Here is a 27,563-nt window from a genome sequence, read left to right as displayed (position 1 = left end):
TGGTACAAACGGTGTTGCGGAAAAATCGCACGTTAGTAACATCACAAGAAAGCATGAAAATGAAATCGTCAGAAAAGAAACAAGTTTTATTGGAAATAAAACAGAAAACAAATAATTGCCTCAATAGTAGAAAGCACGCAAATGATTTGATTGACATTATCTCAAAAGTTCAGGTAAAATTTTATCACATACACACATAGTTTCGCGGGTTGTTTTCAATACTTGTATAGTATTCGGACAGGAAAACTTGATTCACAATTTGTAGTAAGTGTCTAGCTGACAATGTTGGGCGGTTAATACCACCCCTGGTTTTAACCAGCGGTTTTAACCGGTTAAAACCGCCCCGGTCAATACTCCCAGAAGTGGTCAATACCGGTCAATACTGGTCGATTGGTCAATACTGGTCAATTAGTCAATACTGACTGTTAAGATATTTTGCAATGTTTATGAACAATTCTAACATGGCTCGAATTGATTTCCAGTTAAACAAAGAAGAAAATCAAGCTCTGTATATCCTGCGATAAACAACGGTTGACGTGCGAGAGCATTATGACGTCAAATTGGCGCATGACGTCCGATACATTACTCCTCGCGTAAACGAAGCCTAGCATAATATTTGTTAAAATGTATCAATGAGCATGTCAGAATGAAAACAATCAAGGCCTTCTTGTGATTTATCGTCTAATTTACCACGGTTCATCGTTCAGATGCTTCAGTATTTAACCACTCGGGCTAACGCCCTCGTGGTTCAATTCCTACGCATCTGAACTCTGAACCGTGGTAATTCAGACGATAAACCACTCGAAGGCCTTGATTATTTGTTAATTAAATAATGACTGTTTTAGAACATCTGGGGCCTGATTATGGTAAATGCAGGCATTAGTATTTAGTTAAAGCAACCAAATCAATACTCCCAAGTTGGTCAGAAGTGGTTGATTGGTCAATACTGATTGATACTGGTTGTTAAACATTTTTTGTTAGATTAGATTACAAAGATATATAGTTTTGCTGAACTTCATTTGTAGACAGTATTTCATAAACTGTAGCAGTAACTGTTTTATTCACAAGTGATAAATCTAATGATTTTTATATTGGTAAAAATAATAATAAATTTAATGAAATACTGCTGCAAAACACCTGGACCCTTTCATGGAAGTGGTTTAATTGTGTTTTGATAGCAATTGTCACATTGCCTTATTGACACCATGTCTTACAATATACAAAAGATGTTGCAGACCTGTCTATCTAGTCACTAATTAGCTGTCAAGATCAATAATCCCACTGTATTATTGAGATGCTTGAACATGGTAAAATAAGTCATGCAATCAAAGTATTCAACTGACCAGTATTGACCACTATATGTATTAATTAGGGATATTGCGTAGGACCAAAATTTGAATTGACCAGTAAGTACTGTCTGTTTCAATGAGTGTAATTTATATTAATAAAATCTTTAATTAATTAATTAAATAAAGGCTACTGTAAGAAGATAAAAGCATTGAATAAACTAGTATTGACCACTGACCAGTCTAAGTATATTGTCCAAAACTGAGCCTGACACATTGCCACAGACCAAAACTGAATCGACCAGTATTGACCACTATACTTTTTAATGAACAAAATTTTATATTATTCAAATTGCTTTATTATTTTCATATTACTATCACAGCCTGTGCCAATCTGTGAATGTGCATTATGTAAAAGTGTTGAATAAACCAGTATTGTCTATTGACCACCCAAGAGTGACCATAGTATTGAATCGACCAGTATTGACCGGTATTGACCAGTATTGACCGGTTTTAACCAGTATTGACCGACGGCCCGGTCAATACTCATATTGACCGGCTTTTTACCAACATTGCTAGCTGACCGAACACTTAACCTGCATTCTACCCATGTGATATCCCTATGTCTGGCCTGTCCTCTAAGGGTTTTTAGCTTGACTATACGAAGTATAGAAAACTGTCCTACCTGGCGTGATTGGCGTCTAGTCAAGATAATTTGATGGTCAGATTGTTTTACATAAATTTATGACTGACAGTCGAACCATCAAAACTTTGAAGGGCCAGAAAAATGGAGGATAAATCACAGTACACAGTCGTGTTATATTTTTGGTTTTATCGCTTGCGCATATTTCCATGTAGACGTGATACATTACATGCATATCTGATAATTTTTACATTTGTAAATCAATGAGGTATTGAATCCCCTATTGATACATGTAAGTTTTACAGGAATGGTCTCCTACCGTCTGCCTTCTGTCTGCCATTGAAGGATTTTCATGAAACTTGGGTCAAATGATCACCTCATCAAGACATTGTGCAGAATTCATGAGTCTGAGCCATGTCAGTTCAAGGTCAAGGTCACAGTTAAACTTAAAGTTAAAGGTCAAAGGTATAATACCCTTTCACTATCCATAGCAATGGCGGGGGAATTAGCTGACTTTGAGACAGCCTTGTTTGAATATATCTCATATTCACAACAGGTGCATCAGAAACTGGATTAAACCTGTTGGACAACATTTTCTTTTTATACATGCCAACCCTAGCTGATCAAAGAAATATATTTATTGTCACTGCTGTTGACAAGTATTTAATTCAGGGCCAGTGCAGTACACATGAAATATTATTAAAATGATGTGAAATGCTTTAAGTTTTATGGGTTTTAGTGATTTAACTTTTAATGCAGATAGCACTGAAAGCTTGATTTCATCTTTTAATTTTGTTGTTATTTTGATACTTATTTAGTTCCTTTTTTGTCTGGCATGCCCTGGCACCAAAATCTCTCCACTTCTCCCTAAAATCTCTCCGCTTCTCCTTAATCTGAGCTGAGGGAGAAGTGACTTCTTCCTAAAATATAAGTTTAGCTTAAGCCCTGTGAAAGTATAGTGTGCCCCATGAAACCAGATATCGTGTACGAACTTCCGTTGAAGTGTCCTTGTTTCATGCATATATTTTGTACCCACAGAGAATCATACCCATAAATCAGCGCATTCTCCTAGGCTATCGTAAAAACAGGTCAATCATTATATAGATAAACTTGACACCTAAATTTTTTGCTCATGATAAAATAGAAATGGTTTAAGCTATTACTGGTGCTGGCATCCTAATAGTCAGGTGACAGATTGGAAAACAACAGTAAATTGCTAGTTAAATTTCATAGGTGTCAATTAAAGCATAACCAGGCTTGTTTCTTTTTTTCTTAAAACTGTAGGTTGCATGCCCCACCCACACACGACATGTTCTGATTATGAACTTGATTTGATTTTAAAGGATGAAGTGTTACAATGGTTTTGTTAAGAAACCCACTCTTAATCTCGATAGTTGTGTCCGCGCCCCCTGTCCTCCACTTTTCCCCTCCCCTTCCAAAATATTGGGATTTCACTCCATAAGACTAGAGATATTGCTCTTGGCTTAGTGAAAAATATTCATATATCAAAAATATTCATTAATGGTATTAAAGTTAGTGTCACATGTATCTCAAAGTAGTATGTGACCTGGAGTTGTGGAACTTTATCAAAAATGGAATGGTGTTCAGCATGTGAAGTTGTGCACCTTTTCAGTAGTCCAAAATAATCCATGATAATCAGATGAAAATATATGATTAAGCTAGCTATTGGATTTAAGCACATTGTTGGTATATGGGTGGTTTTCAAAATAATGAAGCAAAAGTGTGACATAGGGGTTGAAAATTCAAACTTATTTCTGATGGTGGTCATCTATTTTTTATTATAGCAAATACTTCAAATTTGAAGGAAATAACTTTGGGGAAGTGTTGAGAAATGCCAATCAGAAAATATTTCAGCCTTTAATTCGAAAGTTCAGTGAATTTCCAGTAAGGTGGGTGATAAATGTTGCATGGTTTTATGACAAGGAAATATGTATAACAGTAATTTTTTCAACATAAATGATAAGTAATGGGTGTATGTGTACGGTTTGAAACTTATTTAATCATATGTTTGTGGACATTGGTTTTTAAAATCACCCTTTCTGCACAAATTTGACATGAAAATAAAACTTTACCTAGAAAAGTTGTTGCTGAATGCAAAATAACTACCATATAATTATAAAACCAACTTTTTTCTGACATGTTGCATGTTTATAAACCTTATGCCAAATTTCAAGAATGTCCAGTAATTCTAATTTCTAGAATTGTCTACTCAAAATTGAGTTATTTTACAGATGCACAGGGGACACATACTGAAGATCAGTGTAATATTCATCCATTATTAGTTTTCTATTCATAAAAAGACTACTGGTAATAAACTTTAGACAAATACTATCAAAAAAAAGTTTATTCCATAAAATAACTACAAAATTGAAAATTTTCACTACAAAACCATGAAAATTCAACAAAATGTAATGCTTTAAATGAAAAATAAGTGACTTTATACATAACTAACAAACTGAAATCATTTAATTTAAATGAACTGCTTATTCATATTAGAAAAATGACAAAATACCATGCATGATAAAATGGAATAGTAAAATTCATACATACTTTATAATGTTACTAAAAAGGGTGCACAGGGGACAAATTGTATCAAAATATTTATTCATAGAATATGTTCATGGTAAGTAAAATTCTTTTAACTACATAATATTTACTAGTGAACATTTACATATTTAGGTAAACTTAAGAGCTTAAGAAGCAATAAAATTGATATTTCCACTTTTAAACTTGAAAATTGGCAACTTCGGAAAAAATGCAAACAATGAATTTTTAATTGTCCAGGGTTTCTTATATAATGCTAAATTATCAAGTAATGCCTAAATTTTGCATACACACTGCTAAGAATAAAGAAATGCCACCACAAATTACAGTAATGCTATGATAATTGATATATGTCATAAAAAGGGTGCACAGGGGACATCACTTTTGGCCTTGTGAATGTTTAACAGTCAGTAATATGTGAAGTTGAAGGCTGCTTTTGTATCTGTTGTAACTCCCTTTCAAGGAAAATAAAGTAAAATCCCATTTTATTTAAAGAATAAAAGATATCTGACACTTAACAACTGAAAAGGTGCACAGGGGACATTTTTAGGTGTATAGACATTCATCAAGTTTCTGAGAAAGTCGATTTATTAAAGAAAAAAATCATACTGTGTCTTCACAGCTGAAAGGATAAAGATCTTAGAAAAACATTAAGACTTTAGAAAAGTAATAGGGTTATGAAATTGTAGTGTTCAACATTTAAATTTAGTATTTTTTTCACTATTTTTCGTGAAAAGGGTTCCATCACAAGATGTGAAATAGTGTTAACAATAAGATGTAGGTAAAGAAAAGAAGTATTTTATTTAAATGTGCAGAGTTTAAGTTACATTAAAAAGCCACAGCTGTAACAATAAAGCATGATTTTAAAAAGTAAACCTCAGTTGAAAACTATACTTCATGTAAAATGTCACACTTTTTTGGGTGCACAGGGGACAAAATTAGCTATATAATTTAATATAACTTTAAAACTGCTTGAGCCATCAAGATAAAATTCCACACATTTATTGAGTACATTGATTTGGATATATTTTGCTCCAAAACACATTCTAAAACTGAACTGAATTAAAGTAAGGTGAGAGAGAAGAAAAAGCTTCATTATTTTGAAAACCACCCATATATGAAGTGTTTTAACTTAAAATCTTTTTAAGCTAAGACCTTTTGTTTCAGGATGATGAAGAATCCATTGTACTTGCCAGTATACGCAGTGTGCACAAATTGTTTTCACATTACCTGGAAGTGAGTGAGATGTGCATGGAACAGACAGCTTCGGAAGGTATATACATGTATTAGAGAGTTTCAGATTTCATACTTGTATTGGTTAAGATAAAGGTGAAAGTATTTAGGTAAGCTTTATTTAACATCACATATATTCAACAGATAGCATGAGCTTCATATCCCTTGTGCCACAAAATAGGTATCCAGTAACAGATACTTACTGTGCTTATTTTACCTCCTAGTACAACCCTTAAAGTACTGAGTGCCAAGCAAGGGAGCTACCAGTACCATTTTTCACACAGCCAAGGCCTGAACCCCTGACCTCCCACACTCACACTACTATTGAGCAATTGCGACAGGTACATGTAGGATTTCATGTTTTATTTTGCAATAAATGTCATTTGTTAAATTCATATCTTTCAGACTTTGTAATGCTAACACATTATAGCCCTACACATTCAAAAGACACTTGTAAAACCTGACCTTTGAAGTTTAAAACTTGTAGATTTACATGAAGCAGGCAAGTCTATGAATTTTCATCAGACAGTTCATGCTCATACAGTATGCATAGTTGTTTCATTCAGCCATGTAGGTGAACACCTTAACATCTCAAAGTTTCTGTCGCTCTGTTTTAACATTTTCATAGATGAAGACAAAGAACTGTCCCAAATACCAGGTAATCATGCACATCTTATGTATACATGTTATATCAGTGTTAACAGTATTTTCTGACCACAGGAAATAGTTATCTAAATTACTTAGTTTAAAATGCCACCACAAATGTGAGATATAAGTATTTACATAAATTATCAATTTCATCACCATTTCAGAGTTATCAAAAGAAGACAAGTACAAACTATGGTTAAGAGATAGATACAAAGATGCTGTAGAGAGCTTGATAGAAATGTTGTTGCATTTGAACACTAGTGTCCAGGTACGACTTTAAATATATCATATAACTATTTAGTCAATTCTTTAGTACACTCAGAGAAAATAATTTCTTGTGTGGTTCCTTATAACAGATTCGTTCATTTTTGGAATAAGTTGTTTTTCAGTAGGCTTTAAGAAGACTTGTGGTTTCCATCACATACAATTTGATGTAAAAAGATGCTATTGCTTAAAATTTGATTTAAAAAGATTCTATTAAAGTAATGATCTGATATGTCTTTCATGAATCTGACACATTCAAGGAATTTTTCGGTAAACATGAACCTTCTTTGTAATTTCAGCTACCAACCTAAGAAAAAAATTAAATTGACTCTGTTTTGTTTTTGTCAGTTCCTTATAAAACTTCCTGAACATTAAATCAATATATATGCAACATGCTAGTCTAAAGATTGAAAAAACTTGCATGGATGTTTACTATTATACAGATTAAATATTTATTGAATACAAGTTCTCACAAGCCCTGTAGGAGTCCAGTAGAATGATGGTATTTTGTTTCCTTCACAGTAAGGAAGAAATTTTCACTAGCCTAGTTGCAGAGTTACTGAATAAAGGCATACTATTTTTCTACAAGTTTGTTCTTGTCTTTTCAGGAGCTTGCACTGTCAGTTCTAATGAAATTGGTAACACAGGAATCAAAGCATCCATTGATGGGAAAAGATGTGAAGGGTCCTTTCCCCCTTAATCTTTTTAAGGTATACAAAATGCATTTTCCTTCTGCCTACTAAGCAATGACAGTCACAAGTGAAAATGACAAAAATACAGGGATTATGGTTGTGTTAAGATTACCATATTTTTTTTCACAGTTTGAGAAATATTAGAGCAGAGTCAGGTTTTGTTCCAGAGCCCACCTGCTTAAATTTGTAGTTCAAAAATAGCCAGAGTTCAAGACTGAATTTAGAGAGCAAGGGTTTGATTCTCTGGGTGTATATTCTCCATGACAATTTGACAGACAACAATGTGTCTGAGTGATTTGTTTTTCACTTCTGATTTATATGTGAAAGCTCTCACTTGTTTGGAACAAGTTGGTAATGACCAGTACAAAATAGAGAAACATGACAAGGTTATATGACTGCCATTACATAACTGTAATATTGTGTTAAAGCAAAATCCACTTTATATTATGTGTCCATGCATATTTAATCTGTTGATAATAATTTGAAAACTGTTGAAAAGGTAATGATGGATAATTTTGAATTGGTCTATATCCAGATTTATGTCTGTTTAGTTTGAAATACGAATGTTTCAGAATATGCTCAAAACACTGTTGTCATCAGAAGTCAACAATGAGGCGTTGTTGAACAGATTCCAGGAGTATTACGAGTTTGATGACATCCGATACTACACAATGAAACATGTTCTATCAGAATGTCAACAAAAACCAAAACAGGTTGTGTATTTATCAAGTATCTTTCTATTTCCTGTGTGAGTAAAAGATGGGTTTTAGGCCACTTGGTGAGCTTTTTTGATGATGGATGTCTCATGCTTTTGTCCCTGGTCCGCTTGGTGTCCACGGTTGCTTTATTTATACTTAAGTAACAATATATCTGAAGCATCCTTACTCAAACTTGGACAATGTATATATGGCTGTAATATCACAGATAGGACAATCTATCAAGAGTAAGGTTCCAGTCTTACTATTTTTAACTTGATTTATTTCCTCCTCACATCAAGATTGCATCCTGTCTAAGACTGGGATGAGCAGACAGAGAGCCATCATGGCCCTCAAGTTTCTGAAAACAACATTGTCTTGTTAGATTTTCACCAAACTTAGTTTGCAGCATCCTTGAGTACTTGGACAGCATGGTCTTGTGTCAGTACTTTTCTTTAATTGATGAATTTCCATAAACCACTTTATTGGCTTTTTGCAAAACTTTGCTTTTAGCTTCATTGCATGGACATCTTTCATAATTTTACTCATGATTTCAACCCTCTTCACACAAGTTCATTTTGCTCAGATGAGTGGATTGTAGTCAGCAGTATGTCTTATACTCTATATAAAAGATTTTGTGATTTTACTGTTCGCTGCAAATGCCCAAGATTATACTTCATGTAATGTATGAATTTACAGGACATTGCAGAAATTTGGCTCGGAAATGTGTTTGCAATACTTGAAAACTTGTTGGTGCCTTCTGTGAGTAAGGATCAGGATCTAAAAAAATTCTTGTGCCAGAAATCAGGTAAGTCAACATCATTTTTCAAATCTTAAGTTTCAGACTAAAAACACTGAGATGAAATAGGATCCTGGAATCTGTTTCTTCCAGAGAATCAATCCTGGTGCAGGTCTTGACTGTGACATTAATCAAGGGAAATAACTGAGACCTCTGACTGAGCAGCTGACATTTACTCCTCCAACAAATGCTTCCCTTACAATGACTACATGGTAAACAATACCAGATCAAACATTTACTGCATAATTTCTGCCAAAATAGCTATTTTATGATGGCATAAATTCATGGTTTTCAAATTTAATTTTGTTGATTGATTCAACCACAACGTCTTCATTGCTCAAGAATGTATAGAGTAATTTTGCAGCAGTTATCTATTGATTTTTTTTTATTTACAGTGGAAAACCACAAAATAACTTCAGTAGTAGAACATCGGAGACTGTATTCATGTTCATGGGTGGAATTTCTTAAGTTTAAGGTTAGCTGTTAACTGATACACATCACATGAGGGCTGTTGAAATACAAGAGTGTAGATGTTGTCTATAGCGTCTGTATATTGTATTGATGCAAAATAATATGTACATTGTCGTGATTCCCAACCTTTGAAAATCTGATGCAAGTAGCACTATATTGTAAGAAATTATGACTCCCTTAAACAGTCAGTAGCAGGAAACCAGTGCATGGTGATTATATTCGAGTAACATTTAACAACATGACTTTGCAGGATACTTCATTTAACCTATATTTGTCATTTATGTTTTATAGCCATTTTGATAAACACTAAATCATAACGAGTTGTTTGTTTAGAATACTGTAAATAGTGTGAACCAAACTGCCACACTACTCAGGTAGGGATTCACATCAAAAGAAATTGGTATAATGGATTGATGCTTACAGCAATTCTATGATTTTCTGTTTTTTTCCTCAGTCTTAGCTCTTGGCTATCTGTTAATCATTTGTACCCCTTGAGACTCAGACACAGATGGACAAATATTTCTGTAACATTTGTTTGGTTAATTTGTACATTTTAATTAGTATTTGCCAAATCTCCATAGAACTTCTTTGATGACATTATGTGTTTTTAACAGTAGTACTTGCTTAGTTTAAAAATCCGAATGATGCCATACTTCCAGTGCAAGTCGCCTTAAAAGCATTTTGGACTTTGGCATAATTTCTGGTAATTTAGTAGATTATCAGTGAGAACATTACCAGGTAAATTCAAACAATAAGAGATAAAAAATCAACTGCCCCAGCTATGCATAGTCACGACAATTAAAATGGTCGATTTGCTTCTCCCTATGAGTGCAAATGTTATGAAAAATATATGACCAAATTATACAACGACTATAAATTACACTGGTATATTATATATTACACTGTATGCAACAGGCAACATGTGTATAATACAGAGTTAAAGTTGTGGAATACCAACAATTGAGTCTAGCTTGTATAAATACACCAAAAGGGTGGCCAGAAAAGTTTACCAAAATGTGTAAAAATGATATTTTGATCAATACAACATCCTCCCATATGATGTATCAATCAAACCTATAATACTGGTATTCAGTATTTATTTATACACACCTTAGTCAGCACCAAAGCTGATGTCTTGCTTGGTGTTCTTCAACATAGATGTCACTGTTTAATTTATGCTCATTTCACTAAGGTATTGGCTTCATAATTCATTTGTTGTCAGTTTAATTATATGAGAAAATCATGCCAGACTTATTCTTGTATTTTCAGTTGACAGCTACATTGTACAGGAAAGTGTTGGTGATTATCCATGAGAAAGTCATGCCTAATATAGCATCACCTCTAGTCTTAAGTGACTTCCTCATTGAGTCATATGATATAGGTGAGAGCATCTGTTGTGTTTTTCAAGATTCTTTGATTACATTTTTTATCATACCGGTATTTTAAAAAGCTATAAACAAAATATAACATGTTATATTTATTTAGTTGTGTTGCTCGGTGTACTAGGCATTGAACATTTAAACACAAACTGGTTTACTTCAAAATTTCTGTTTTTCAGACAGATTTATTTTCATTTTCATTTGATTTGGAATTAATTCCTGTTCGTTGAATTTCATTTAAATCGGGTCTCAGATTTATTCACTTTTTCATTAATAATAATCTGTTACCTAACAGATGCTTAGAATAATTAACTCATTGTCAGTCATTTCTTATTTACATTTACACTGTAGCATATTGTATGATTGATTTTATATGTCTTTATTCAGGCGGGGCAATAAGTTTATTAGCACTTAGTGGCTTGTTTGAGTTGATTCAGAAACACAACTTGTAAGTACTTACTTTTGGTCTTCTGTGTTTTTCTGTTGAAATTGTTGCACATTGTCATTAAGCTTCAAGCTGTAATGTTCAATACAGGAATAATCATAATGAATTGCTTGTGCAGTTTTAGTCTGCCCATTTAGTTATTTAAAGATGTTTTTCACAATTATTTCTAGCGGACAGAATTTTTTGTAACTCTGCATATTTATAGATTGATGTATGACAAGTTAAAATAAAAAATAAAAATAATAGGTACCCGTGCTTCTTTTTTCAATACTCAAAGTATATTAAGAACACCAAATCGGTATTTTTGTCCGAAGAAACAGTACATACATGTCATAATAAAACTACTGCAAACAATTATTTATTCGAAATTTCACTCTGATGTTACTGTTTATGCATCCGAATTTATAACACCACTATAACAATGCATAAAATGTCAACATATAGATATATTAACTCAGAAAAATTACTCTTGACAGATGTCGAAAGTATCTGAAACTGAGAAAAACACGAAGTATTTCTTAATGATATGAAAAATCTAGCGGACAGAATTTTTCCATATTTTATATTATGTAAGCTAGAACTATGACAAAAAAATCTAAACCAAAAAAATAATATCGACCCGTGCTTGTTTTCAAGAAAAATTAAAAAATATTCACTCCACCCACAAAAGTATTTTTTCATTACCCCACCCACCTAAAAATTATGAACATTTTTTTTTCTTACAAAACAAATTGCACAATGTTATTATCAGTTCCTTAACCAATATTCTTACTCACATGAGGAATAATGCTCCTTTAAGGTTGCATGCCTCTAGGTCAAATACTTTTTGAGATACGTTCTACACAAGCTTTCACATCCCATTTACGTATATACTTGGCCACGTCAAGGGACATAAATCTGTTTTTATTGAGTGAAACCTCAAATAAAAGCACTGGTGCACAACTTCTCATGCTGAATTTAATTCTTGTGTGGTTTCGTGACTCTTGGCACATATAATTTTGAGGTACATGCGACACAAATGTTTAGACACTTTATGTACAATTTGACTATCAAGGGCCATAACTCTGGTCTTATTGCGTGAAATGCGGGATGGGACACAAAAAGTATAACAACATTTTTAGGAAGTCACATTTGAACTTGAAGGAGATATATCTACGTTAAGAGTTTCTGGAATTTTATTTGACTTGGAGTCGGCTGCATCATTACTGGACGAAATAGTTTACTTTCAAATTGGCTGTCCACAATGTATTCGATTCGAGCACTTCCTACAACTACTCCTCCAATAAAACACCATCACTTTTAAAGGTAAAATATGGATGCACGACCTATATTGTCAGTACATACGATATATTTTGCGCGAGTGCGCTGCATATCCGACAGTTATGCACTTTCGACGGCGAATTCTGAACTTTACAGTAGATATCGCTTGCTGCGCGATTGAGCTGCACACAAAATATTGTGATGAACTCCTTTAAAGGCAGCATGATAAGCAGTTAGAAACCTCCACTGTTGATGCCTTGAAAAAGATTTTCTTAATATCTTTACCTCCAGTTTAAGGTGTGCATAGTGTTAAAAGTGTAAGCTTAACATGATCTATTTTTAGAATTGTGTGAGCTTCTTTAACACACCTGACAAAAATATTGTTTAAATTGTGTGTTTATTAATGAATAAGCAAATAATTATTAAATGATTGTTGGTAATGTTAAAGTATATTCATATATTCCATAATTAATACATTTAATATGATACAGGGTACATCTTAAATGTTGTAAATGTTTCTCTGGTACGTACAACCCGCTTATATTTAACAAAATTTGAAATTTGATTGACTTGAAGCATTGATGGCTTAAACAAAAGTCCATAGGCCCCACAAAATTATGTCCTAGATAAGAATTTATGAAAATCATTTTGTAAATGTTTTAACAAAAGTTTTTGCATGCATAATTGCAATTGTCCATTTAGTTGTCCAATATTTCTTGTACTGTGAACTACATTTAAGAAATGACTATTTTGTTATTGTCAGCACAGGTTGCAGCGCTTGTATAATACAGATCTGAATATATCTGTTGCAGACATTACCCAGATTTTTATGAGAAGTTGTATGTACTTTTTGAACCAACTATATTCCATGTGAAGTACAAGGCCAGGTTCTTCTATCTTGCAGATCTATTCTTGTCGTCCACGTAAGTTTATTTTCAGATTTAATTGAAATTAAGTACCTCTTTGAATGAATGGTTATGTTTGATCTCTTTTAATTGAGAACCTTTCGATTCAGATAGCTTGTCAGGGATCTGTGTTTTTACCCAGGTGTCGGCTTTTGCTCTTAAAATGGCCCTGATGACATTTTGGAGGTTTTTTTCTCCAGTATGACAGCTGGGAAGTGTACATAGTTGTAGATGACAACTAAAACCTAGCAGTTCAAAGTGAATTGGCTATTTGTGTATGACTGATAACTTTTTCACTTAAATTGTTTTCTTTAAATGTTGTAAGAATGACAGAAAAAAGAAATGAACACTATATTATATAACTATACTTACTGAATATTTATGAACCAAAGTATAAGTCCCCTGCCAACATTAGAAATACTGTGAATCATTTCATTTTATAGGCATAAAATTTTGTGGTTTTGCCCAGGAAGGCAATGTCATGGAGATATGAACTTGTAGTTTTTCACTGTTGAAGATGAAATGAGCCACGCCATGACAAAACCAACATAGTGGGTTTGCGACCAGCATGGATCCAGACCAGCCTGTGCATCCGCGCAGTCTGGTCAGGATCCATGCTGTTCGCTTTCAAAGCCTATTGCAATTAGAGAAACCGTTAGTGAACAGCATGGATCCTGACCAGACTGCACGGATGCGCAGGCTGGTCTGGATCCATGCTGGTCGCAAAGCCACTATATTGGTTTTCCCATGGCATGGCTCAGATGAACAGGACTTTGCTTGTTCATTAAGATTTAATTCCTTGGATTGCTTCATCCGCAGAATCAGTGGAAGTAAGTTACCCCATGAATATTGGTAATTGAACAATTCCTCTAGGAAAATGGCTGATTCAGTTCAAGAGATCAATTAAACCTTTTTATTTGCTATTGTAGACTCGAAATGTTTTTGTTATATAATCTAAATGTGTTACTAATGCAGTACCTGTATACATTATATTTTAATCTTTTTTAAGGTAATTCTATTTTAACCAACATTTAGACAATAGTAATCAACATCTTTTATGATTTTCCAGGCATTTACCATCATATCTTGTTGCTGCCTTTGCTAAACGTCTGGCGAGAATCTCACTAGTGGCGCCACCTTCAGGTCTCCTTGTGTCGGTACCATTTATATTTAACCTGATCATCAGACATCCTAACTGCAAGTCACTCATACACAGACCTGATATGGAAATGGGTAAAAATGATCTCTCCTTAAGTTCCTTTGTATTTCAACCCCTTAAATTATAGTTTACTCATAAATTGCAGACATTTACTGTCATATATTTTCAAGCGAATTTCTGTACATCAGAATCTTCATTTACCCTCTGTAATATAAATTAATCTATCAATATCACTTGTAGATGTCTTAAAGCCTTTCATTTAAGCTGGCTTAATGATGGTCTTACCAAAATGCCTGTTTGTTACGAGAGTCTATGCCAAGGACTTAGTTGTTAGTATGGCTTTAGACCCAACAAACTGATTCAAACTGAACAAAATATTATAAGTTCTGTGAAATCATGTAATTTCATGGATATGAAATTTCGTGGTTTTGGTCAAATCTGCTATTTCGTGGGGATGTGAATTTGTGGATTTCAACTTTTGCATATAAGAATTTTATTTATTGGTTGAGATTTTATTCTGCGGATGACTCAACCATGGAATCATTGAAAATTAGTCCCCAAGGAATGATTTTACAGAATATTCTATTTCTCTCGCAGATTTTGATGATGACCCATATGATCATTTGGAGAAAGATCCTGCAAAATGTAAAGCAACAGAGTCCTGTCTGTGGGAACTTAAGGTACAATTATCTATGTACATTTACAGCTAAACTTGTACCAAGAGCAATCTTTATTACAGATCTATGAAATCAACTTCTATAGGTTACGGTTTTCTGTAAGCAGTCAGTCTAAATTAGTGCATCTTGACATGTTTTTAGAGACCACCTATTGAAGAGCACTTTTCTCATTTTCTGAGATTAATCTCTAAGGTCAGGTTGGCCTATATGATGTAAAATTCAGAACATGATGTTGAACTTGTTGAGCTTGAATCTGATCTTAACTTTTGATATTTTGATGTCAGTGTGGTGGCAAATCTGTTTAAAAGTGTTGTTTCAAGGACTTATTCTGTCTTCTTGTGTTACTGTCAAATGATTGCTTGAATTGATGAAAATCCCATTGTAGCAGAATGTAGATGTACAATTAAAATTAGTCCTTTATTGCCAAAGGTTAAAAAACTGAATTGCAAAAAAATGTACTGGTTTTCAGTTCATATTTCCTTCATCACAACTTGTCATTTTGATTTTATTATACTTTGTGTGCATTTCCCTATACTGTATATATATAGTTAAAAAAATATTGTCAGAATGGCAATTCCTGCGAAACAAATGTTGTTGTTTTCTCACAGTAACTGCACATTTTCTATATGAAAATTATCACATGCTCTTGAGAAAAATAGCAGATTGTGAACCCTTGAAAAACTAAGGTTAACCTTGACATATGCTATGGTTTTGCTGGGTTTACATTTTATTTTCAGGTATACGATATCCATTGTCCCCCATGCATGTAATATATAAATTTATCGGTATACAATCATTTCAAAGAAGTGGAGGTATATTGCTTTGCACCTGTAGGTCGGTAGGTTGGTTCGTTTGTCTGTCTGTAGGTAGAGCGAACTGTCTCTCCTTATAGCTTGAGAATTACTTGACCCAGATCATTCAAACTTTGTAGCATGATTGGGCTTATGAACTAGATAACAGCTCTTATTATACCCCCACAAAACGAAGTTTGGGGGGTATATAGGAGTGAGCTTGGCAGTCTGTCGGTCGGTCGGTCCGTTGGTTTTGCATGGTTTCCGGATGATAACTCAAGAAAGGATTGACCAATTGAAAAAATTTTTGGTACACAGGTGTAACATCAGAAAATACAGGTCAAGTTCGAATTTGGGGTCAGTAGGTCAAAGGTCAAGGTCACAGTGACCCTGAACAGTTAAACAGTTTCCGGATGATAACTTGAGAATGCTTGGGCCTAGGATCATAAATTTTGGTACACGGGTGTAACATCATGAAATGCAGGTCAAGTTCGACACTGAGGTCTGTAGGTCAAAGGTCAAGGTCACAGGGACTCGGAACAGTTAAATGGTTTCCGGATGATTACTTGAGAACGCTTGGGCCTAGGATCATAAATTTTGGTACACAGGTGTAACATCATGAAATGCAGGTCAAATTCAACTTTGAGGTCTGTAGGTCAAAGGTCAAGGTCACAGTGACTCAGAACAGTTAAATGGTTTCCGGATGATAACTTGAGAACGCTTGGGCCTAGGATCATAAATTTTAGTACACAGGTGTAACATCATGAAATACAGGTCGAGTTCTACTTTGAGGTCAGTAGGTCAAAGGTCAAGGTCACAGTGACTTGGAACATTTAAAAGGTTTCCGGATGATAACTTAAGAATGCTTGGGCCTAGGATCATGAAAATTGATAGGGAGGTTGGTTATGACTAGCAGATGACCCCTAATGATTTTGAGGTCAGTAGGTCACAGGTCAAGGTGACAGTGACCTGGAACATTTAAACAGTTTTCTGACAATAACTTGAGAATGCTTGGGACTAGGATCAGGAAACTTAATCTGGAGGTTGGTCATGTCAAGCAGATGGCCCATATTGATTTTGAGTTCCAAAGGTCAAAGGTCATTTAAACCTTTTACGGACAATAACTTGAGAATGCTTGGGGGGAGGATCATGAAACTTCATAGGGGTGTTGATCATGACTAGCAGATGACCTCTGTTGATTTTGTGGTCAGTAGGTCAAAGGTCAAGCAAGTTCGGCTTTGACATTGGCTTAGTTCTGTGACAAGGCCATATTGTGGGGGTATGATTCGTCACTCTTGTGACAACTCTAGTTTTGGAGGCAGTAGTTCAAAGGTCAAGATCATAGGGGTCTGATTCTTGAAAACAGTTTCTGCTTAATAACTTGAGAACTACTTGACCCAGAACCTTCGAACTTGATAGCTTGATTGGACTTATGAAGTAGATGACCTCTATAGTTTTGAGGGTCAGTAAGTCAAAGGTCAAGGTCACAGGGACCTGTCCTTATAAACCATTTCCACTCAATAACTTGAGAACCACTCGACCCAGTATCTTCAAACTTGAAAGCATGATGAGGTTAATGAAGAAGGTGACCCCTAATGTTTTGGGGGTTAGTTGGTCAAAGGTCAAAGTCATAGTGATCATGGGGCAGAAAATGGGGGCATACATGTTTTACAAACAGCTCTCTATTTCAAGAAAATAGAATGATATCAGAGTGTGTTATTTTGTATTTTTACACATCACTGAGTTCATTATTTCTATTTTTAGACATTACAGCATCACTATCATCCAGATATAATCAAGCTTTCCAAGAAGATTTATGATGGGGATATACCAGATATGGTGCTTGATCTCTCTGATAAATTTGAGCTCTCTGCCAATGATGTAAGAATTTTTAAGAACAGTTTATAAATGTTATGAGATATTCAGTAACATCTTAATTGGAGAATTAAATAGGATTCTTCTTTGCTACATAAAAAAGTGTATTTCAGCAGTATATTGGTATAAGTATTGCATTTATAGTCCTTTAACCCTTACCCTGCTAAATTTCTGTGATGAACTGGTCCATCTTTTAAGTTGGACAGTACCATTAACTGTTAAAAGGGGTGCTTACCAAAAAGATACTGACTGAATGGCGAACAGTGCAGGTCATGATCAGACTTCATGCATGTGCAGGCTGATCATGATCTACACTGGTCACAAAGACAGAATTAATTGTGTCCAGGGTTTAGATTTCAAATTCTGTGGTTAAAATAGATTAAACAGCTTGCCAAATAGATGTTATGTATAATTACAAATGCACATGTTTAGAAAAGTACTACTTCCAATACTGCACATGAATTTATGCATGTAAGGAATTAATATAGCTTATGTCCATAATAAAAACATGGCAAGTACATTATAAAAAAGAAGGCTCTATGAGCCATTCACCTGACCGTTTGAATTTCTTACCATTACAAACTAACCCTACAGAAATAACAGAGTTAAGCTTATAGAAACATTTTATTGTATCAGTGTTGTGCAGTAACAATGAATAGGTCATAGGAAGAGAATTTCAGTTTTAGATATTATAATGAAGACAGTACTGTTGTGTGATATTATAATAAAGACAGTACTATTGTGTGATATTATTATAAAGACAGTACTGTTGTGTGATATTATTATAAAGACAGTACTGTTGTGTGATATTATAATAAAGACAGTACTATTGTGTGATATTATAATAAAGACAGTACTATTGTGTGATATTATTATAAAGACAGTACTGTTGTGTGATATTATAATAAAGACAGTACTGTTGTGTGATATTATAATAAAGACAGTACTATTGTGTGATATTATTATAAAGACAGTACTGTTGTGTGATATTATAATAAAGACAGTACTATTGTGTGATATTATTATAAAGACAGTACTGTTGTGTGATATTATAATAAAGACAGTACTATTGTGTGATATTATAATAAAGACAGTACTATTGTGTGATATTATTATAAAGACAGTACTGTTGTGTACATTAACTATATATTGGGATTTTTTGTGTTTTTAATCTTGAAATTATATAGCTTCATTAAAGAGATTTTTTTATCACCACAAAGCCTTACCTGTATATAGGTGGATAACATTCATGATTTCATCAAGTTCTGGAGTTGAGCTGTTTCCAGAAATTATGAAACTAAACCCTCTAATGTCTTTTTTCTGCAGGGTATTAAATTTTGCAGATTTAATGGGATTTTAGCTCACCTGAGCCAAAGGCTCATGGTGAGCTTTTGTGACCACTCAATGTGCGTCGTCCCTCGTCAGTCATCCGTCGTGTGTCGTGTGTCTGTCAACATTTTCTAAAAAAATTTTCTTCTTGAAAACCACTTGGCAGAATTACACCAAACTTCACAGGAATGATCCTTGGGTGGACCCCTTTCAAAATTGTTCAATGAATTGAATTCCATGCAGAACTCTGGTTGCCATGGCAACCGAAAGGAAACACTTTAAGAATCTTCTTGTCCAAAACCACAGGGCCTAGGGCTTTCATATCTGGTGTATAGCATCATCTAGTGGTCCTCTACCAAAATTGTTCAAATTATCCCCCTAGGGTCAAATACAGCCCCACCCCGGGGGTCACGTGGTTTATATAGACTTATATAGGGAAACTTTTGAAAATCTTCTTGTACAAAACCACAAGGCCTAGGGCTTTGATATTTGGTATGTAGCATCATCTAGTGGTCCTCTACCAAGATTGTTCAAATTATCCCCCTAGGGTCAAATATGGCCCTGCCCCGGGGGTCCCAAGTTTTACATAGACTAATATAGGAAAAAAAGTTTAAAAATCTTGTCTGAAACCACAACACTTAGACCTTTGATATTTGGTTTGTAGCATTGTCTTATGGTCCTCAACCACAATTGTTCAAATTTACCCCTGGGGTGAAAGAGGCCCTGCCCTGGGGGTCCCAAGTTACATATAGACTTGTATAGGAAAAAGCTTTAAAAATCTTCTTGTCTGAAATCGTATGACCTAGACTTTTGGTATTTGGTATGATGCATTGTCTAGTAGTCCTCTACCAAAATTATTCAAATTATGCCCCTGTGGTTAAAGAGGCCCTGCCCTGGGGTCACATAGTTATTATGTGAGTTATATAGGAAAAAAATACTTTAAAAATCACTTGATCCTATTTTCAAGACTGTTTAATTATAATTACCTGATGACCCAAAGTAATGTGATGTCACTTGACTGTGACCTTGACCTACTGACCTACTTTCTTGTTTTTAAAGATACAGCCTTGAAATTTTAATGATATACACAGTTTTGCACACCAGTTGTAAAGCTGAATTTCATTGACCATGAATGTGACCTACTGACTTTCTTAATATTTTATCATCAGTTTGACATTTGAAACATGTAGCTCATATTACTCAGATGAGCGATCCAGGGTCATCATGACCCTCTTGTTTTTTTTATTATTTCTTGAAAATTTTAATAGCTCTTAAGGAACAAATATTTATAACATAATTATACAGATGTTAAACCTGACATTATTAGACTGATTCTATACCAAAATTCTGAAGTTTGGTCATACAAAAATATGTGATATTTATATAGTCTTATCTACTGTAAAACTCAATTTTATTGACTGTACTAGATTCCATTATATTTTATATATATCATTTCAGTTGTTTGAGAAGGAATGCAGCAAAAAGTTGAAGACTACAGCGGTTACCTTTGAACCTCCTAAAGGATTACTGGGAACAAAAGATGATAAAATTGGGCTATGTTGGACTTTATAAAATATTATTGAGCAATAAAGTTAAGATTTTTTGTGACAAGTTGTTATTATTTTATTGTGGAAATCATCATGTCATCCCAGAGGTTGTAGATTAATTTTGAAAGTGATAACACCAATGCACCTCCTGATAGACACAAGTACCAGCTTCAAGGTTATTAAACAGAATAAAGAGACTGTTCTCAGAATTGCCATCAGAAAGAATTAGTCAGATCATTGGTGTGAATTTTTAGCTCACCTGAGCAATGCTCAATGCTCAGGTGAGTTTTTCAGATCGCTCGATTCTGGCGTCCATCGTCTGTCGTCCGTCAACATTTAGCTTGTGTATGCGATAGTGGCTGTATTTTTTAACTGATCTTCATGAAATTTGGCCAAAATGATTACCTTGAAGAAATCTAGGCCAAGTTCGAAAATGGGTCATCTGGGGTCAAAAACTAGGTCACTAGGTCAAATCAAGGAAAAACCTTGTGTATGCGATAGAGGCTGTATTTTTCAATTGATCTTTATGAATTTTTGTCAGAATGATTGCCTTGATGAAATCTAGGCCGAGTTCGAAAATTGGTCATCTGGGGTCAAAAACTAGGTCACTATGTCAAATCAAGGAAAAACCTTGTGTATGCGATAGAGGTTGTATTTTTCAATTGATCTTCATGAATGTTGGTCAGAATGATTGCCTTGATGAAATCTAGGCCGAGTTTGAAAATGGGTCATCTGGGGTCAAAAACTAGGTCACTAGGTCAAATTAAGGAAAAACCTTGTGTATGCGATAGAGGCTGTATTTCTCAATTGATCTTCATGAATATTGGTCAGAATGATTACGTTGATGAAATCTAGGCTGAGTTCGAAATGGGTTATCTGGGGTCAATTACTAGGTCAAATCAAAGAAAAACCTTGTGTATGCGATAGAGGCTGTATTTTTCAATTGATTTTCATGAAATATGGTCAGAATGATTGCCTTGATGAAATCTAGATCGATTTTAAATATGGGTCATCTGGGGTCAAGAAATAGGTCACTAGATCAAATAAAAGAAAAACCTTGTGTATGCGATAGAGGCTGTATTTTTCAGTTAATCCTTATGAAATTTGATCAGAATGATTGCCTTGATAAAATCTAGGACAACGTCAAATATGGGTCATCTGGGGTCAAAAACTAGGTCACTATGTCAAATCAAGGAAAAACTTTGTGTATGCGATAGAGGCTGTATTTTTCAATTGGTCTTCATGAATATTGGTCAGAATGATTGCCTTGATGAAATCTAGGCCGAGTTCGAAAATTGGTCATCTGGGATAAAAAACTAGGTCACTAGGTCAAATCAAGCAAAAAACTTGTGTATGCGATAGAGGCTGTATTTTTCAATTGATCTTCATGAATATTGGTCAGAATGATTACGTTGATGAAATCTAGGCCGAGTTCGAAAATGGGTCATATGGGGTCAAAAACTAGGTCACTAGGTGAAATCAAAGAAAAAGCCTTGTGTATGCGTTGGAGGCTATATTTTTCAATTGATTTTCTTGAAATATGGTCAGAATGATTGCCTTGATGAAATCTAGGTCGAGTTTAAATATGGGTCATCTGGGGTCGAGAAGTAGGTCACTAGGTCAAATCAAAGAAAAACCTTGTGTATACGATAGAAGCTGTATTTTTCAGTTGATCCTTACGAAATTTGGTCAGAATGATTGCCTTGATGAAATCTGTCAAATTTGAATATGGGTCATCTGGCTTCAAAAACTAGGTATTATCAAACAAAATACTTGTTTAAACTCAAGAGACCACATTTTTGGTCCAATTCTAATGAAAATTGCCCAGAATATTTGTTTCCATGAAATCCCTAGGTCAAACATGTTTAAACTGTTATGGTGTGTTTCACAGGTGAGCGACCTAGGGCCATCTTGGCCCTGTTGTTTTATTAGTAGGGGTGTGCCCCCAATAATGAAACATTTGAAACAAGGAATTTATAAATCACTATTGTTTTAAGCTGATATACTTGTTATTAGACAGATTAGTAATACATCAAATCACTGAGTAGGCAGTCTTTTTTTTTGCAATTTTATACAGACCCATGTCAAGTAGTTTCTATACATATATGCTGCTGTTTGTGCATGTCCCGTAGAAAGTGGGAATTGGTGGGGTGCTTACATTTGCCCTTGTCCATCTGGATGACGTCTGTCCAATTTATGTTGTGATTACCTAAAAATGTTGACCTAGAGTCATCAAATCTACGATTCAGCATGTGAAGTTTTGTTTGGATATCACTCGGCCAGAGCAGACTGATGGTCCTTTTCTTTGTGAAAAAATATGCAAACGAGCCTAAAAGTTATGTTTTGGATTTTATTCTGCCAGACCAAAGACTAATTTAACAAGAGCGCGTAGAACACGAAATGCCCCCTTGATGCATTCAGTAATTGCACAAGGAACAGAAAACATTTGGTCACTGTACACAAACGTTCTACTATTCTTGGTCGCTGTGACCTTGACCTTTGACCTACTGACCTCAAAATCAATAGGGGTCAGCTGCTGGTCATGATCAACCTCCCTATTAAGTTTCCTGGTCCTTAGCCCAAGCTTTCTCAAGTTATCGCCCTGAAACGGTTTAACTGTTTTGGGTCACTACAGGGAATGACCAACCTCCCTATTAACATTCATGATCCTAGGCTAAAGTGTTCTTGAGTTATCATCTGGAAACCGTTTAACTGTGCCGGTGACCTTGACCTTTGGCCTACTGACCTTAAAATCTTTAGGCATCATCTGCTGGTCATGACCAACCTCCCGATCAACTTTTATGACCCTAGGACCAAGCATTCTTGACTTATTGTCCGGAAATCGTTTAACTGTGACCTTGACCTTTGACCTACTGACCTCAAAATCAATAGGGGTCATCTACAGGTCATGACCAACCTCCCTATCAACTGTCCTGATCCTAGGCCCAAGCGTTCTTTAGTTAACATCCGGAAACGGTTATACTGTTCCGGGTCACTGTGACCTTGACCTTTAACCTACTGGCCTCAAAATTAATAGGGGTCATCTGCTGGTCATGATCAACCTCCCTATCAACTTTCATGATCCTAGGCTCAAGCGTTCTTATCATCCGGAAACCAATTGGCTACATACCGACCGACCAACATCTGCAAAACCATAAACCACTCCTTCAAGAGGTTGGGGGCATAAGAAGTATGCATAAAGGCGTCATATAAGAGTTTACTTAGTAACATATGCTTGTACAGTGAAAGGAAGTAGGGGGTGGGGCACCACTGTGTTATGGAAACATCTATTTATCAGCTAATCTAAGCAGGAAATGCTGAAAGAGCTATTGTGATCTTTAGTCAATGCGTTCTGGTTATCCGATTAACAATTTCCATGTCACCAACTTGGTAGCCTAATGGTAAAGCTTCTGCTTTGGGTATAGAATGTTGCAGGTTCGCTCACTTGCTTTGTTGTACAAAACACGTACCAACTAGTAGCTCCATTGCTTTACACTGGGCATTAAAACAGAAACTGACTGTTCTACTATCCTACCTGCGAGCAGTGGATACCATTAAGAATGACATGTCTAGGACGATAGATAGTAGAATTTGTTTCATAATGGACCTTAAATAAATTTGTATTGCAGTCAAACTCGATTTAAGCAGCCAGCACAGGGAGTGACAACTGGCGGATAAAGGCACTGACCTACAGATCGTAGGACAATAACAAAAATTTAGATATCAAAAAATAATTGCTACTAGTATATTTCATAAGAAGGCTTTGAAACTTAGTTACTGGCAGATTATATGTTATTGAAACACAAGAATTAGTTGTTTTTACTATTTTTCCATTAAAAAAATGAAAAGCATTTGTGACGGATTATCCGAGATAAACTGCCTTAATTATAAAGCTTTATATCTAATGAACGTTCCGTAATTATTCCTCCATGGAGTATTGGTGAAGAATGCAAGTACATTTTTATTGCCGTGGCTGTCCGGGTTTGATTCCCAACTCTGGCATGTTTTTTTTTTCTTGATTAGGCATTTTAAAGATAGTTAAGAAACAAAAACTCGTGTTCTAATGTTAATAATATGACAGAACTTCAATTTTAAAGAAAAATCATTTATCCAAAATCTAGAGGCCAGTGCCTTCTAGCCGGGTAGCTGTTTAAGGTGAAAGTTCGAACAAACGCGATTTGGTTGGTTAACTTACTGGCTGCTTATAGGCAAGTGGCTGCTTATTACAGGTGACTGCTAAGACATTTAAATGTAAACTAGTTCCTTGTTATCAAATTAAAGACGGCATTTCTTGACGAGTCTTCAGGAAACTTACTTGGAATGTATAAGGTCAAATTATCTTGAAAAATTAAAATTTAAATAATGACTACAGTGTGTGAGGCCTCGAGTTTTCTCAAAGAATAATGGTGCTCAAGGTGAGCTGTTGGAATACCCTTGTGTCTGTCATTGTATGTCGTCAACAAATAAGCTGTTTTACTCTTAACACTCTTGAGGTCGCAGTTTTGGACACCTCTTCGTGACCTTTTGGCAGAATATTTGCCTGACCAAAATCTTCAGGCAAGTTTGAAACCGTTTATCAGAGTAGAAAGCCAGATCACTATGTGAGATCATTTAAAGCCTTGTTCATCACCTTGTTAACACTCGTGATGCCGCAATTTCTGTTTGATCAGTTTGAAATTTAGTCTGAAAGTAAACGTTTAAATGAAATCTAGACCAGTTTCGAAACGGACTCACTAGAGCCAAAATTTAGGTCACAAGGTCAATTGGAAAACCCTTGTTAAAACTCGAGAGGCCGTGCTTTTGATAGCTGATCCTAATATATTCTCTATAAAGTCTCGATAAAGTCTGGGGTCAAAATTTAGGTCTCTAGTTTAAAGCAAAGAACAACCTTGCTAAAACTGGATCGGATATGTTTCCTACTAGCTTAAGATCTTCAGCGCTCTCGGTTTATATACTGGATTTGGACGGGAAAGCCGCAACTATGAAAAAACAAAATATGAAAAAGCGACATTTAGAGTTTTGGAAGCCAGGACTAGTTTCCTACCTGACCTGTTCTACATGAGAGCTATTAAATCGATGTCCATCCAGGTTGAAACTAGGTCATCTGGGGTCACTTGTTCCATTTGATCTGTATGAAATCAGGTGAGAATAACTGTCTCTATGAAAGTTAAGTTCGTATCATTTTTATGAATGCACGTATTTGTGTACATTTACGTCTGCATAAGCTCGAGGATCTCAATAGAACAGCAAAAAAACTCTTGCGCCAAATTGTAATTTGCCTTCCGATTAATACACAATTTTTTTTTTTTTTTTTTTTTTTTTTTTTTTTTGAAATTTTAGTGTTTGATTTTAATAATATAAAATATACAAAATACACAGTGCATATAAATATTCAACTTAAATCAGAATTTCGATCGAAGATATTTTCTTCACTTTTTATACACGCCCGTCTCTGAAAGAGCGGGGCGTATTATGTGAACACCCGTGGCGGCGAGCGGTCGGCGTCCAAAGCATGTTTTCTTGTCTAGCAGTTTTCACCCGATCTTCAACGAACTTGGCAATGCTGACAATGTTTGTGGGCACAATATCTCGACCAATATGCCCCTGGCATTCTTGGAATATAGGCCTTGAATTACTTGAAAAATAGCGAATTTAGCATTGTCCGCTCTCTAAATCAAATAGTTTTCATCCGATTTTCACCAAACGCCTGCATTGTTTGTTGGCATAATATCTCAGCCAAGTTCGATAACCAGCCAAATCGCCCCTGGCATTCTTGGATTATGGCCCTTGAATTACTTGAAAAATGCGAATTTAGCCTTGTCCGCTCCCTAAGTCAAACAGTTTTCATCCGATCTTCACCAAGCTTGCTGACAATGTTTGTGGGCATAATATCTCGGCCAAGTTCGATAACCAGCCAAATCGCGCCAGACACTCTGATTATGGCCCTTGAATTAGGCCAAGTTAGATTACGGCCGTATTTTGTGACAGTCTGGCACACTTGTATCATATTGTTTAGTTTGCCTTATTGCAAATGGAATTATTTGAAAGTTTTTTAGATACATGGAGTATAAGAAAATTGCTGATGGTGGGAATGGGGGTGTTGGGGGAGCAGTTTAAGTAAATTGTGAGAGTTTCGAAGTATGCTTTTGTTTAAAATCTGCATGAATGTTGTAGTTACTATTATTTCTTAGATCTAAATAAGATAAATAGCAAACTGTATTCTTATAACGACCCGTACATATAAGGAGAAATAGAAATCCTCACATTCTCTATGTTCTCTAAAATAGTTCATATAGTTAAAATAAGCCTATCGACATTTCAAATAAAAGAAAGTCCTGTCATGATATGGATTATTATACAAGAAATGTAATCACATTCATTCGTCATGAACTTTTACATTGTTTTATAGGTGTCTGTCGAAACCATCCATACTGATTGCTGTTATCTGTATAATATCAGAAGCGAGTTTGAATGTAGACGCTGATCATCCATTATTTGTTTAGATACCGATAGTGTGTCAAGCTGTGCTGTATCCGAAATTAAAGTCTGAGTCATTATTATATTCAGACTATGTGCTTTAAATTACTGAATACAGCCATTTCTGCAAATCTACAAAAAAATAGGGTGTAACGAGGAGAGGGCGGGGCGGGGTTTCTGTACGTGCATTATTTATATCCTCTAGAAATTTGTTGCGGCCGAAATGATTCTAAATAAGAGGATCATCGGACTCTGGATACCAGACTTTAATCCAGCATGTCCAAAACTATGTTTCAAGATTATGAAACTGGGTTAGAAGTCAAGTCTTGCTATCGGTGAATTTAAAGACTGTTAAGGCCGTTCTTCAGCAAACTGGATCTGGCCTCGCTGGCCAAAAAGAAACAAAGAAAACAACCACTATAC

General features: G+C 35.1%; 1 protein-coding gene across 1 annotated transcript; it reads left to right on the top strand.

Moving 5' to 3' along the window:
- The first annotated feature begins 19 nt into the window (after window positions 1-19).
- Window positions 20-20,719, top strand: LOC123534994 (nucleolar complex protein 4 homolog B-like). Its single transcript, XM_045317500.2, has 14 exons — window positions 20-173; window positions 5,662-5,767; window positions 6,540-6,643; window positions 7,248-7,349; window positions 7,904-8,044; window positions 8,726-8,834; window positions 9,221-9,300; window positions 10,566-10,677; window positions 11,063-11,123; window positions 13,193-13,303; window positions 14,355-14,518; window positions 15,042-15,124; window positions 17,677-17,793; window positions 20,575-20,719. The coding sequence occupies exons 1-14, from the start codon at window positions 54-56 to the stop codon at window positions 20,686-20,688; spliced, it is 1,524 nt and encodes a 507-aa protein (XP_045173435.2). The 5' UTR covers window positions 20-53; the 3' UTR covers window positions 20,689-20,719.
- The last annotated feature ends 6,844 nt before the right edge of the window (window positions 20,720-27,563 follow it).

This window comes from Mercenaria mercenaria, chromosome 12 (assembly GCF_021730395.1).
Source record: "Mercenaria mercenaria strain notata chromosome 12, MADL_Memer_1, whole genome shotgun sequence".
Taxonomy (NCBI): Eukaryota; Metazoa; Mollusca; class Bivalvia; order Venerida; family Veneridae; genus Mercenaria; species Mercenaria mercenaria.
This window is presented reverse-complemented; position numbering and strand designations above follow the sequence as displayed.

Bases quoted from the DNA above. Each gene is read 5' to 3' on its own strand.
- LOC123534994 (XM_045317500.2), top strand. From the start codon at position 54: ATGAAAATGAAATCGTCAGAAAAGAAACAAGTTTTATTGGAAATAAAA. The intron at 8,835-9,220 runs GTAAGTCAACAT...TTTTATTTACAG, and splicing joins ATTCTTGTGCCAGAAATCAG to TGGAAAACCACAAAATAACT. The intron at 13,304-14,354 runs GTAAGTTTATTT...ATGATTTTCCAG, and splicing joins GATCTATTCTTGTCGTCCAC to GCATTTACCATCATATCTTG.